Below are 13,742 nucleotides of genomic sequence, written 5' to 3' on the forward strand. Positions count from 1 at the left end.
AGCAAACAATGGGATTATTACATAGCTATTAAAAAATGACAGAGGTGAGGATTATGTCAACATAGCCAAGTGTGTATCTATCTGCAGGAACGTTAAGTAGTAAAAAGAACACAGGCTAGTGTTTAAACACTAGTGATTAAGGATGTGTGTGTACACTAACAAAGACTGGAGGGCAATCTGGAGAAATGAAAATGGTTGGATGGCAATGCTTGTTGGGTCTTTATTTTCCTGTACAGTTTCATGAATTTTTGACAATAATACTTACTTTTTGACAATAATAATAATATGCCAGCAATATAGACATTCTAGAAGTCTTCTGAAGAATAAGTACTCTAAGTTTTCCCAGATTGTAGATTCTAAGAGAAAATTTTATGTTAAATTCTTATAAAATTGTTATAAAAATAATGATATTTCTTTAAGTGAACAAAACGTTTTTCTTTAGTTAAATTCAACAAGCAACTATAAGAGCTTGACTATGTTCTAGAGCATTTACATTCTGGTGAAATTCACAAAAATCACGGACAAAAATCCTCAGGGGAATATGTGCTATTATTTTAATTTACTTTTTTTTTTTTTTTTGAAACAAAGTCTGGCTCTATCGCCCAGGCTGGAGTGCAGTGGTTCGATCTTGGCTCACGGCAGCCTCACCTCCCAGGCCCAAACCACCCTCCCACCCCTCCTTAGCCTCCCAAGTAGCTGGGACTACAGGCCCACGCCACCGAGGTAACTGCCTCAGCCTCCCAAAGTGCTGGGATTACAGACATGAGCCATCGTGCCTGGTCGAATTTATTTTTATTTTGGTGAATGTACATATTAGAACGGATAACAAAGGAAAGTCTGCAAGACCTTTGGACTAAACCTCACATTCATGAGTTGTTTCAATTTTATTTTAATTTTATTTATTTATTTATTTTGAGACAGAGTGTGGCTCTGCTGCCCAGGCTGGAGTGCAGTGGGGCAATCTTGGCCCACTGCAGCCTCTGTCTCCGGGGCTCAAGCGATCCTCCCACCTCAGCCTTCCCAGTATCTGGGACTGCAGGTGCAGGCCACCATGCCCAGCTAATTTTTGTGTTTTTTGTAGAGATGAGGTTTTGCCATGTTGCCCAGGCTAGTGTCGGACTCCTGGGCTCTGTCACCCAGGCTGGAGTGCAGTGGTGCCATCTTGGCTCACTGCAGCCTCACCTCCCAGGCTCAAACCATCCTCCCACCCCACCTTAGCTCAAGTGATTCTTCCACCTTGGCCTCCCAAAGTCCTGGGATTGCAGGGTGAGCCACCACGCCTGCCCTCAATTTTATATTTCGATGTCTCCAAAAGAGGTCCTATATTTAGTCACCGAGATATACTGTTAAGGATTAAAAGGAAAAAGTCCTCATCATATAACTTTAAACTTATGCTACTTTTCCACTTAGTGCACTATGAATTAAGATTTTATAAATCCATGATTATATTGTGAGTAGCAAAATATTAATATTATAAGATATATTACATTGCAATTAAGAGAAATAAGCCACAATTTTTTAATTCCATTACAGAATTTCTTCGTTTTTAAAATTAACTGAGAGGCTGGACACGGTGACTCATACCTGTAATCCCAACACTTTGGGAGGCTGAGGCAGGTGGATCATCTGAGGTCAGGAGTTCAAGACCATCCCGGTCAACATGATGAAACCCTGTCTCTACTAAGTACAAAAACTTAGCCAGGCGTGGTGGTGGGCCTGTAATCCTAGCTACTTGGGAGGCTGAGGCAGGAGAATCGCTTGAACCTGGGAGGTGGAGGTTGCAGTGAGCTGAGACTGTGCCATTGCACTCCAGCTTGGGCAACAAGAGCAAAACTCCATCTCAAAAAAAAAAAAAAAAAAAAATTAAAAAACAAAACAAAACTGACAGCCTCAAAAAATGGAAGTGGCCCAGGCCTCTGGGAGGCCGTGAGCATAATTATCACTTTATCTTTAAAATGTGATAGTTTTCAGTAGGGACCTAATGCAAATGGGTTGTTAATAACTGTATAAACACCTAGCTAACATAGTCCCGTCACTAGACTTACTGTTTCTGTTGCCACGTGACCGGCAGTCAGAAAACTACCAGTTCCTAGAGCAGTGGTTCACAAACCCGGCTGCAGGTAGGAATCACCTGCATTTTCCCAGCTTCCATTCCAGACCTCCAGGGCTGGGGCCTGGAGATTCCTATCCTTAAAAAGTTCTCTATCTCTTTTCTACCTACATTGAATTTCCCTATGGAATTCAAACTACTATAGCTAATGCTGCAGTTCAGCTGCATCAAGAGTTTAACACAGTGAGAACTTGTCTCTCCAAAAAGCCAAAAAATGAGGCAGGAGGATCACTTAAGCTCAAGAGGTTGAGGCTGCAGTGAGGCCTGATAGTGCATTGTACTTTCCACCTGAGTGACAGAGCGAGACCCTGTCTAAAAAAAAAAAAAAAAAAAAAAAGAGTTGAACAGATCTGAAGCCCAGTTTGAGGGTCAGCCACTGTTTTTAATGTAGTCTCTCCAGGGTGATGTGTTGGAAGTGCCCAACAAATAATTTATAAAGGAAGTTTGAGAATGTGGTCCACAGATTTTTTTGGGGAAATTGACCACACAGAACTTTTGATCAAGATGCCTTCATTTGTTCCTCAAATTTCTTTCTTCTTCTTTTTTTTTTTTTTTGTGAAGGAAGTGGCTTTTTATTCGGCTGGGAGTCTTGGCAGACTCGCATCTCAAGAACCGAGCTGTTGTTCCTCAAATTTCTTATTGTGTCTTTACTACATGAAGTAAACAAACGCTGGCTGGGCATGGTGGCTCACACCTGTAATCCCAGCATTTTGAATGGCTGAAGCAGGCGGATCACCTGAGGTCAGGTGTTTGAGACTAGCCTGGTCAACATGGCAAAACACTGTCTCTACAAAAATACAAAAATTAGCCAGGTTTGGTGGTGCGTGCCTGTAGTCCCAGCTTCTCAGGAGGCTGAGGCAGGAGAATCGTTTGAACCCAGGAGGTGGAGTTTGCAGTGAACTGAGATCATGCCACTGCACTATAGCCTGGGCAACAGACTGAGACTCTGTCTTAAAAAAAAAAAAGTAAACAAATGCTGAATTGAAATTGTTAAGTTCAAGTGTGTCAGTTCTTATAAACAACGTGAAATGCCAGTTTTTTGTTTTGTTTTGTTTTTTGGAAACAGAGTCTTACTCTGTTGCCCAGGCTGGAGTGCAGTGGCTTGATCTTGGCTCACTGTGATCTCTGCCTCCCAGGTTCAAGCGATCCTCCTGTCTCAGCCTCCCGAGTAGCTGGAACTACAGGCGCACATCACCACACCCAGCTAATTTTTTTTTGTATTTTTAATAGAGACTGGGTTTCACCATGTTAGTCAGACTGGTCTCGAATTCCTGACCTCAGGTGATCCACCAGCCTCGGCCTCCCAAAGTGCTGGGATTACAGGCATGAGCCACAGCGCCCGGCCTAGTTGCGGTTTTTTACTTTTTTATTTGAGATGAGATCTCACTTTATCACCCAGGCCACATTGCGGCGGTACCATTATAGCTCACTGCAGCCTTGACCTCCTGGGTGCAAGTGATTCTCCTGCTTCAGCCTCCTGAATAACTGGGACTACAGGTATGAGTCATTATGCCTCGCCAATTTTAAAATTTTTTGTAAAGATGGGGTCTTACTATGTTGACCAGGCTGGTCTCGAAACCTTGACTTCAAGCGATCCTCCATCTGCCTCCCAAAGTGCTTGGATTACAGGCATGGGCCACCATGACCAGCCAAAGTACAAGGTTTCTATGGGCAGTAAAACTTCAGCCCAAACTGTCAAATAACTCAATGGTTTTTGCCTCCATAAAGAGGCAATACAAAGAAAATGGGTTTTCAACACAGAGAAAAACAAATTCCAAGATGCTGGCTGAGGTTAGTATACATGCTGCCTATTCTCCTTTACCTCCTGGTTCTTCATCCTACCTCTGAACTATGGTGTCGACGCTCTGAAGAAGACCCTGCATCCCAGCAATATTCCTCATCTATAAAATATTGAATTGTGCTCCTTTAAACCCAAAACATACAAGATGATGTCCAGGGAAGTTAGAGGAACATGTATCAGTTGAAGAATCAGGGGTATGGTCCCTCCTGTCTATCTCCCCAGTTTACCCTGGCCCACATCCCATTTGGAATGACCATGTATATGGAGACAGAGGAGGATATTCTTCCACTTTTAACATCAAAAGGAGACAGCGGAGGCATCTAGATCGAGGTAACAGTTATCCTTTGAGGAGCTGTAACAAGAATATTTGGAAGTGGACCAAATCCAGAATAATCAAGCTTGAAAGGACTATAATTGTAAGTAGTAGCAATGCTGTTGTTGTGTTGATAAATACAAAGTACAGTCATAAAGGTGGGGGATTTAATCATGTTCCAGAATGATATGGCTGTTAAGGCTTTCCAGGTAAGCCAGAGAGTTGAGACAATCCTCATTCAAGTGAGAAACGAATTTGCCCCTCCTTATCTGCAGGTGAGTGTTAGAAGGACGATGGATGGATTTGAGGCCTTGTAGTAGGACTGAATTCCCAGGATGAGCTCCAACCACCTCTGAATGCCCCAGAGATATCTATGTTCCATGTGATCTGGTCTGCACCAAGTCCATAGAAGCTACACTCACTTTTCCCTGCTGAATTATCAAAATAATTGCCCTTCAGCCCATGCCTCACTACCCTGTAGACAGAATCCACTCATTTCCCTATCACATGGGCTACAATTGCTACTTCAAATGAAAACCTGGGAAGCCAATACCCTGCTGCGGCTGAAAGTGTGTAATTAGCTTCTCTTGCAGCCTGTCCCCACTGATTTTTCTGACGCACGTTGCCTGGAGTGTGCCCTTTCCGAGACCTTCAATGTCTTCTCCACAGCTGGAGATGCCCAAATCTGCACGCAGCACTTCCTGTGGGTGTGGCCTTGCATTCTTAGGACTAAAGGGTACCCGTTACATGCCAAATGGATCACAGGCTCCAGCCACTCACAGATTCACAATGCTTTTAAAAATACAGCAGTGGAGTATGAGTGGCTATATCAGATATGAGGGTTTTCCACCCCCTCCCTTGTCTTTTAAAATATGATTTTGTAATGCTGGCCTGAAGAAACACTGTAATTGGTCAGCCTGGGGTGCGTTTGAAGGCCTTTACTATCGCGTCATTAGCTATTCTCAGGAGAGGAAAGGCGGGTATCCCCCCGGGAGAATGACAACACACTTGTTTCAAGTTAGGGAAGAGCCTGCGGTTCTCTTCCTGAGTTTGGGGGAAAGCGAACACACAATGTTCATTTCCTAAATACGGGATGTGCTGTGCTGGCAGGTCATTTTCCACCATGTCACATCCTTCTGGATGAAGGCAGCAGGGGTCAGGGCAGGAAATGGCAAATTCTCAGAATGAGACAAGGCTTTCCCAGGGCAGCCATTGGTTCTCTGGAACTATAAAGCACACTCATCCAGAAACGGCCTCAGATTTTACTTTGGTTTTCTGGAACTATAAAGCACATTCATCCAGAAACGGCAGCCAGAAGTGAATGGTAAGTGGGGAACACGGAGGCATATATTTGGGATGACTTTTTCTCATTTTCTCTTTTTACCTGGAAAATTATTCCTGGTGGACTGGATTATGGAAACATGGAAGTAAAATTAAGTCCTATGAGTCAGGAGATGAGGATTCTAGCCTGGGCTCTGTGAAGGATCAGGTGCTTCTAGAACATGTCTGATGCAGGTGATTCTTCCAGACAAGAATAATAGTTTCTGCCCTGATAGCTCACAGCTTTGAAATGCTCTATTTCTATGGGTCATTTGCCACTTTTAAGAAGTTCCTAATAATGAAGAGTACAGTGGACATGAAGATGGGAATCTTGGCAACTAGGCTGAATGTACTTTTCCACAAAGATGTACAACTTGCTAATATCTTCGTCAGTCATCTTCAGTTGGCTTCAACTTAGTACAAGTTGTTGAACAAAAATTTTGGCCACTTTATTCAACCATTACTCATTTTTTTAAAGGAAACTTTCATAATAAAGAGACATAATGGTATTTAATGTAACTTAGTTTAAATTAAGCACCAGCAAAGATTGATGTTTCTGAAGGCCCAAGGAGCCCTAGTTAGAATAAATAGCCCTAGTTAGAATAAAGAGTGCAAACCTCATTTTAGGTTTGATTCTAAGAAAAGAGCCTCGAAGACTCACAAGCAGAAGAGTTGCTTCAGGCAAGCATCTAACTTAGATTAGTGTCTTCTGCTTGGTAGAAAATATGATTTTTGAGGTTTTGGTGAGGTCTTTTTCATTTATTAGAGAAAGAGAGAAAAGTATGTTGCAAAACTCCTAGGATCCAATTTTCAAATAATGAAAGGGCTTTGCAAACTGTACAACCTACCACTTACAAAGTGTCATCTTAAATAGAGCAAAGGCCTCAGTATTGGAGAAGCTTTCTAATACCACGCCCCTCCCAGCTTAAATCTTATTAACACATAGCTGACGAAGCCCATCGTTAGCGTTCCCTGGGAGAGAAGCAGAAGATGGCACCATTCCTGTTTCCATATGCAGAGATAAGGCCCTGAGAACTTGTGGGGCTCCACCCGGATTCCGGAACAGATCTTCCATGAGAACTTGACCCACGATCCACTGCAAACAGACCCGTTCCCCTAGCGTTGCAGGGGATGCTCCGCTGAACTCGTGCCAACTTCCCGCGGGGGCCCGGGAAGCGGGGCGGGAGCGGCGGCTGGCTTGGAGACTCCAGGCTGATCGTTGTCTGTGTTCCCGCAGGGCATGGAGAGGCCGGCAGCCCGGGAGCCGCAAGGGCCCGACGCGCTGCGACGCTTCCAGGGTTTGCTGCTGGACCGGCGCGGCCTGCTGCACGGCCAGGTGCTGCGCCTGCGCGAGGTGGTCCGACGTCTGGAGCGCCTGCGCAGACGCTCCTTGGCAGCTAACGTGGCTGGCAGCTCGCTGAGCGCCGCGGGCGCCCTGGCCGCCATCGTGGGACTCTCGCTCAGCCCCGTCACTCTCGGAGCTTCGCTGGTGGCGTCGGCCGTGGGGCTGGGGGTGGCCACAGCCGGAGGGGCTGTCACCATCACGTCCGACCTCTTGCTGATCTTCTGCAACTCCCGGGAGCTGCGGAGGGTGCAGGAGATCGCGGCCAGCTGCCAGGACCAGATGCGCGAGATCCTGAGCTGCCTTGAGTTCTTCTGCCGCTGGCAGGGCTGCGGGGACCGCCAGTTGCTGCAGTGCGGGAGGAACGCCTCCATCGCCCTATACAATTCTGTCTACTTCATCGTCTTCTTTGGCTCACGTGGCTTCCTTATCCCCAGGCGGGCGGAAGGGAACACCAAGATTAGCCAGGCCGTGCTGAAGGCCAAGATTCAAAAACTGGCCGAGAGCCTGGAGTCCTGCACCGGGGCTCTGGACGAACTCAGCGAGCAGCTGGAGTCCCGCGTCCAGCTCTCCACCAAGTTCAGCCGTGGCCACGACCTCAAGATCTCTGCTGACCAACGTGCAGAGCTGTTGTTCTGAGAACATCCTTTCCTCCTAATGACCGAGGCCAGCAAATCATCCCCATGGGATGCTCCAGATTTTGTAGCTCCCTTAGGAAAACACCAACTTGGGTTAGGAGCCGAAGGCAAAAGATGAGAAAAACTGTTTTTGAAGTGGGTGGGTCCCCACAGTCCTTCTTTTCCCATCACCGTGACAGCTGCCTGGGCCTGAGTGCTACGGACTTTTCAGTTGTGTGATTCTAGTGGAAGAATGTGACCCCAAAACTGTTTTTCTTTTTATCAAATCCTTTCTGTCTAAACACAGCTGGACAGACACTTCTGTTTTAAAGTTATTTCAGGGTTCCTGACCCTGCCCTGGTGGCTAGAGCTGAGACTGGAGAGGGTGCCACCCACTGGGTCCTCGCCAAGTCCTACTGGTCTTTGAAGTCCTCAAAATGCCCGTGAGAGGAGGCACTTGCTTTTTAAAGACAGGCACTTGCCTCTCTAGCTAGAGTTTCTGATACAAAGAACTCCAGAATTCAGAGCAAATCAGCCCTTCTCTGAACGTTGTAGGACGGTTCAAGACCCAGAGAGGACCCTGTTCCTCTTTGCTTTCCTCTCAGCTCACCCACTCCCAGATGCAGCCTGAATATGGAGTGGGCCTTTCTTGAGTGGCTCCCAGTCCAGTCCTCCAAGTACTCAGAGGGGAAGCTGCCAAACCATCATCTAAGTCCTGCTCCCTCACGTGACGCAGCTGAGGCCCAGATAGATGGAGCGACTGATAACTTCATTTCCCAGAACCATTGTGTTCAGAAGAGAGTGATGGGTTTTGAGTTAGACCGTCCTGGGTTTGAGACAGGGTTTGTCACTACTGTGTGAGCATAGCCACCTGATCTCTCTGAAACTGTGTAAAACAGAGATGATAAAACCTCACCCTGCTGTGAGACATTAAATGAGCCAAAGTGCCCAGCATAGTGCTAGTTCACATAGTGTAGTCCCTGGAATGGCAAATTAACATCACCCAGGAACTTGTTAGAAAGCAAATTCTTGGACACAACCCCCCAATTTATGGAATCAGAAACTCTGGATGTGGGGCCCAGCAACCTGAGTTTGAACAATTTCTCTAGGTGGTTCTGTGGCACACTAAGGTTTGAAAAGCAGTGCAACAAATGCTAACTTCTAATCCCCTCAATGAGCTTTCACGAAGTCTGACAAAAGACAGACTGTGTCCCAGGAGCCAGAGAGAGAGGATTGTGTGTGTGTGCACGCGCATGTGCATCCTGGGGCAGTGTCTCACCATATGAACTAAGGGATGTAACACTATAAACCCAGTAGAGGGCAGTGTTTCCCACTTATTGTAGAAACTGGTACAGAAAGGAATGTGAAGTTCCTGAAACTGAGCTTTCTCTATTACTACCTTCTCCGAAAAGCGCCAGTCCATGTATTTTTTAATTTATTTTAAGTTTATAATTTAAGTATTGTTTATTATTTGCATTTAATTTTATTAAATCACCACATTTAGAAAATAATAAGAGCAAGTTTCTAAATGGGAGACTGCTGAGGCTCTTTGCAAGAGATGAGATTAAGTTTGAGTTTCTAAGGCAAGGCATGAGCTGGAAACAGCATTGCTTTCCTTGAATGTCTCTCTCCTTCAGGGGGATTTTTTTCCTCTAGTGTTTTAAATGATCCATTTAAGTAAGCGTGGAGAGTGTTGAATAGCAACGCCAGAAGCTGCGTTTAAGCTTGTAATGGAGGCTTGCATTGTGGGATATATAACTGAGGAAGCATATTTATCCTGAACGTGTTTTGCCAGAAGATAACACTTGACCTGGAAAAAGAACCTATTTAGTTCAGGAAAAATAAAAATTTAGAGATATGTGAAGGAAGCACTTAGACCTTGCAAGCCTGATGTCCTATGAGTTATGTCTTATGGGTGACAGACAGAATAGCATGACTTATGGTGGTGATGTGTTACATTTTCACTTTGGGATCTGTAAGAAACTGTCAGTGAAAATATGTACAATTCCTTCAATTTCCATTCTTAACAGCTGTAATGTTGAAAAGTTTTTGGGACCATACCTTCGAAAACTGTGCCTCTGTTATTTAATTATTTAATATGCTATAAATGTACCTAATCAACCCCCATCCTTCCCAATGATGGCAGTATGTCTGAGGAAGTATAATTTCAGTACTGGGGTTGGGGAGAGGAGGTGATATTTCTATATTTTTATTTTTTTTCTATAAATTGCAATTGTCTGTATCCTGGTTTATTTTGAAATGTATATTGGTTTATTTTCAAGCTGATGTCATCTCCTAGACTGCCTCACCCAGATGCTAGCATTTTACTTTTGAGACAGAGTCTCATTCTGTCACCCAGGCTGGAGTGCAGTGGTTTGATCTCGGCTCACTGCAACCTCCGACTCCTGGGTTCAAGCCATTCTCCTGCTTCAGCCGCCTGAGTAGCTGGGTTTACAGATGTGCACCAGCACACCCAGCTAATTTTTTGTATTTTTAGTAGAGATGGGTTTTCGCCATATTGGCCAAGCTGGTCTTGAACTCCTGGCCTTATGTGATCTGCCCACCTTGGCCTCCCAAAGTGCTGTGATTACAGGTGTGAGCCACCTTGCCTGGCCAGATGCTAGCATTTTAGATCACCGGGATGTACGTCACATTGTTAGTTGTGTTGTGGGATAAAGGTACAACCATTCCCTAACTCTATCATTTATTAATGCTTAAGTTTAAATTATATTCTTCCAATGCCTAAGCTATTCCCTAGAAATAAACTGGGCGCTTTTGGAAGCAGCAGCAACAGCAGCAGCAAACTTTTCTTGTCATTAGGATATTTTGGATGTATCAAAAGTTCTATACTTTTGAAGTTATGATTTCAGTGGCCCACTTTATATCTAAGGAAGAGTGTCTACTTTGGAACAATACTTTGCACATAGTAGGAACTTAAGGAATGCATTTGAATAATTTAATTGACTGTTTAGCTATCTTAATGAGAATGTGTTGATAACAAAACATCATCCGTCCCTTTAAGTGTGAGTAAGATTGGAGCCTCTACCAAGATTTAGTCAATTTCAGTTAGATTGATTCTAGAAACAAATATTTATTTATTTCTTTTATGGGGATGTGAGTAAGGCTTTTCCTTAACCTTTTCTATAAATGAAAAGGTTGAAATGTATGTTGTAAAAGGGAAGAAGGAAGGGGGATATTTAGATATTAAGTGTACTTCACAAAAATGCCAGAATTTGAGAAATAAATATCTTTGTACTAAATGTTTAAGTGCTTCTCAGGTTTGCAATCATTTGGGTGGTTTTGTTTCACAATAAAGGAGATTCACTGGTTTCTGCATTTTAAGGATTCAGTAAAACTACATTCTGCTCTGTTAAAAAAATAATCCTTAGCAAACATTCGGATCCTAATTGCTTTGATGCACTTCCCTTGGGCACCTGTCATTTCCAATATGGCAAGTGTCAAAATCAAAAGTATTTACTGGGAGAAAAAAGAGAGGAGTGGTTGTGGAAGTCTCCCTAAATCAGATATGCCAAGCCACTGACCAACGTGGTATATTTCTCAATCAATACTTTAGAGTGAATTGAGATCCTGAGATACAGACATTGTGCAGAGATAAATGGGAATACAGTCAAACGTAGCAACTCTTGAGTTTATTTTTCCCCACTGTAGCAAAATTAATGCTTTCCCTTTATTGAAATAAATTGCTCATTCCTCAAACTTTTTGATCTTTCTATGATTAATTTCCTAGTTCTATGTTTCCTTGGGTATGAAGTAGTAACTTTGAAAAAGGGCAGATGTTTAATCATTTTCACTTAGAATATTCAGATCAAACTATATGAATCAATTTTTTAAAAGTATTCAATGCATACACAGGAATTCCCTTGTTGCCTTGAAATCAGACTTCCAGCAGTCTCAAAACCTTTGAACATAATTATAACTTGGGAAGGAATTGAAAGGAAACCTAGAATCAGCCATATTAGCCTTCACAAAATCCAAACACTGAAGAGAGGTGGACAGGGAGGGTGAAGGGCAGCATGTATATCAGGAAAGCAAAACTTTCCTGTAAATCTCTGGGGGACTTAACCTTACAAGTCACCGATCTTGACCATGCAAGGCAGGCTGGGAAATGTATTTTTAGCTAAGAACAACGTAGCCCCTAGTAGTATTAAGATTCTGCTGGTAAGAAAGGAAAGGAGGGTGACCATTGAGTAGGGGGTCCAGCAATCCAAACAAAAAGCCTATTGTGGATGCTGCAGCCAGTTGAGAGCGACTGCTGTGGAGATGACCTCACTATCTGAGTGCCAGCTGCACCTTGGAAACATTCCTGGGTCTGGAGGCTGCACTGTTAATGACTGTACAACCAAAAAAGGCTGTGTTGGCAGGCCCCTGACTGTTTGCAGAGGCCAGCCGCAAGCTGGGATCCTATCTTTGCTGAAACATATGGTATTCCTGTAGTAACAAGTGTCCTTTTAGTTAATTGCAATAAATCTCTTGTTGAGTTGACAGGAGGTTGGGATGTTACTTTTTGCTCCTGGCAAACTCATAAGAGGAAAAGTAAACCCTGCTGTGGTCTGGAATAGGACAAAGAGTGAGCCCTTAGATCTGAAAACAATCTCTTAGCAACCAGAGAGTTGTTAGGAGAGGGGAAATCGTGCTGATGAAGCAAGATCCATCCAGGGGCCAGGAATGCACATTAGGGGTCCTCGGCACCCCCACACCTGACTAGCATTAGCACTGGGTTATGGAGAGAAGGCCCTGTGATACGGTCTTTGCCTGAACACATAGAGACTGTCTGTACGAAGCTATATCTGCAGAAAATAATGCTTAATCTAATTTTCTATTTACACTATAACCCCAGAGGTGGGAGGACAGGCAGGCCTGTGACCTGATTTGCCCTGAGCTTTAGCCATGGGTCATAGCCAAGGCCTCTTACACACAGGAGCAGCCAGATCCTGGCTTCCTCCAGCATTTGTGTGAATGCGGTCGCCAAATTCACCAAAATAATTGTTAACTGGGAGAAGCTTTTTGTGTAGATGCAGTTTGGGGTAGGGGTGATGTCTAAAAATCTTTCTTTTAGGTGAAACTTCTTTTTCTAGGGCTCCCTGGTTGATAAGCAGATATTTGTTTCTGCCCTTACTTTGTATTAAAACTGCATTATCAAACTATTATTTAAAAACAGTATTTTTTCTCACTGCTTAAATAAAATGACACTTCAATAATATTGAACATACAGATAGGATATTTAACAATAATAATAGCTAAGACTTATTGGGAACTCACTAGATACTGTTCTGATTACAATTTGACCTGTGTCATTTCATTGACCTTGCAAAAATCTTATGGTTTGCACACTACAATTACCCTATATTATTAAACAAAGTAAGGAATTTGAGAGGCTGCATTGCCAGCATGAGGTGCCTCAGAATTTGAACTCTGGCAGCCTGATTCCAAAGTTATAGTTATGCTCTTTTCTTTCTTTCTTTCTTTCTTTCTTTTTTTGAGATGGAGTGTCACTCTTGTTGCCCAGGCTGGAGTGCAGTGGCGCGATCTCGGCTCACTGCAACCTCTGCCTCCCGGGTTCAAGCAATTATCCTACCTCAGACTCCCGAGTAACTGGGATTACAGGTGCCTGCCACCATGCCTGGCTAACATTTGTATTTTTAGTGGAGACGGCGTTTCGCCGTATTGGCCAGGATGGTCTCGAACTCCTGGCTTCAGGTGATCTGCCCACCCTAGCCTCCCAAAGTGCTGGGATTATAGGTGTGAGCCAACGTGTCTGGCCAATCCCAGCACCTTGGGAGGCCGAGGCAGGTGGGTTGCTTGAGTCCAGGAGTTAGAGACCACCCTGAGCAACATGGTGAGACATCATCTGTACAAAAAAATTTTAAACGAACTGAGTGTGGTGTTGCATACCTGTAGTCCCATCTACTTGGGAGGCTGAGGTGGGAGGATCGCTTAAGCCCAGAAGGTCGATGTTGTAGTGAAATGTGATTGCGCCACTGCACTCCAACCAGCCTGGACAACAGAGCCAGAACCTGTCTAAAAAAAAGAAAATCTCCTGGCAGTAACAGTCTAGCCAATTAGAAAGAGTAATCTTATGTCAGTAGGTTAGTCAATCAGAAATTAACATATAGTTTTGCAAGTTAGTATTTATAATAAACAATGATGTAGGTGTGATTTGAAAGTCATAGAACTTTGCTCTAATCATACCTATGTACAGGCTGGCATGGTAGCTCACG

At 43.9% G+C, this 13,742-nt stretch overlaps 1 protein-coding gene across 2 annotated transcripts; it reads left to right on the top strand.

The window, feature by feature from the left end:
* Positions 1–3,754: 3,754 nt before the first annotated feature.
* On the top strand, positions 3,755–11,220 carry APOLD1 (apolipoprotein L domain containing 1). Of its 2 annotated transcripts, none has more exons than XM_032253678.1 (2): positions 3,755–5,548; positions 6,419–11,220. In XM_032253678.1, the coding sequence occupies exon 2, from the start codon at positions 6,785–6,787 to the stop codon at positions 7,523–7,525; it is 741 nt and encodes a 246-aa protein (XP_032109569.1). In that variant the 5' UTR covers positions 3,755–5,548; positions 6,419–6,784; the 3' UTR covers positions 7,526–11,220. The 2 variants fall into 2 exon arrangements, with proteins under 2 accessions (XP_032109569.1, XP_032109568.1); XM_032253677.1 differs by having other exon boundaries at positions 6,782–11,220.
* The last annotated feature ends 2,522 nt before the right edge of the window (positions 11,221–13,742 follow it).

The sequence above is a fragment of the Sapajus apella genome, unplaced genomic scaffold (genome assembly GCF_009761245.1).
Source record: "Sapajus apella isolate SASKATOON/1434 unplaced genomic scaffold, GSC_monkey_1.0 scaffold84, whole genome shotgun sequence".
In the NCBI taxonomy this organism is placed as follows: Eukaryota; Metazoa; Chordata; class Mammalia; order Primates; family Cebidae; genus Sapajus; species Sapajus apella.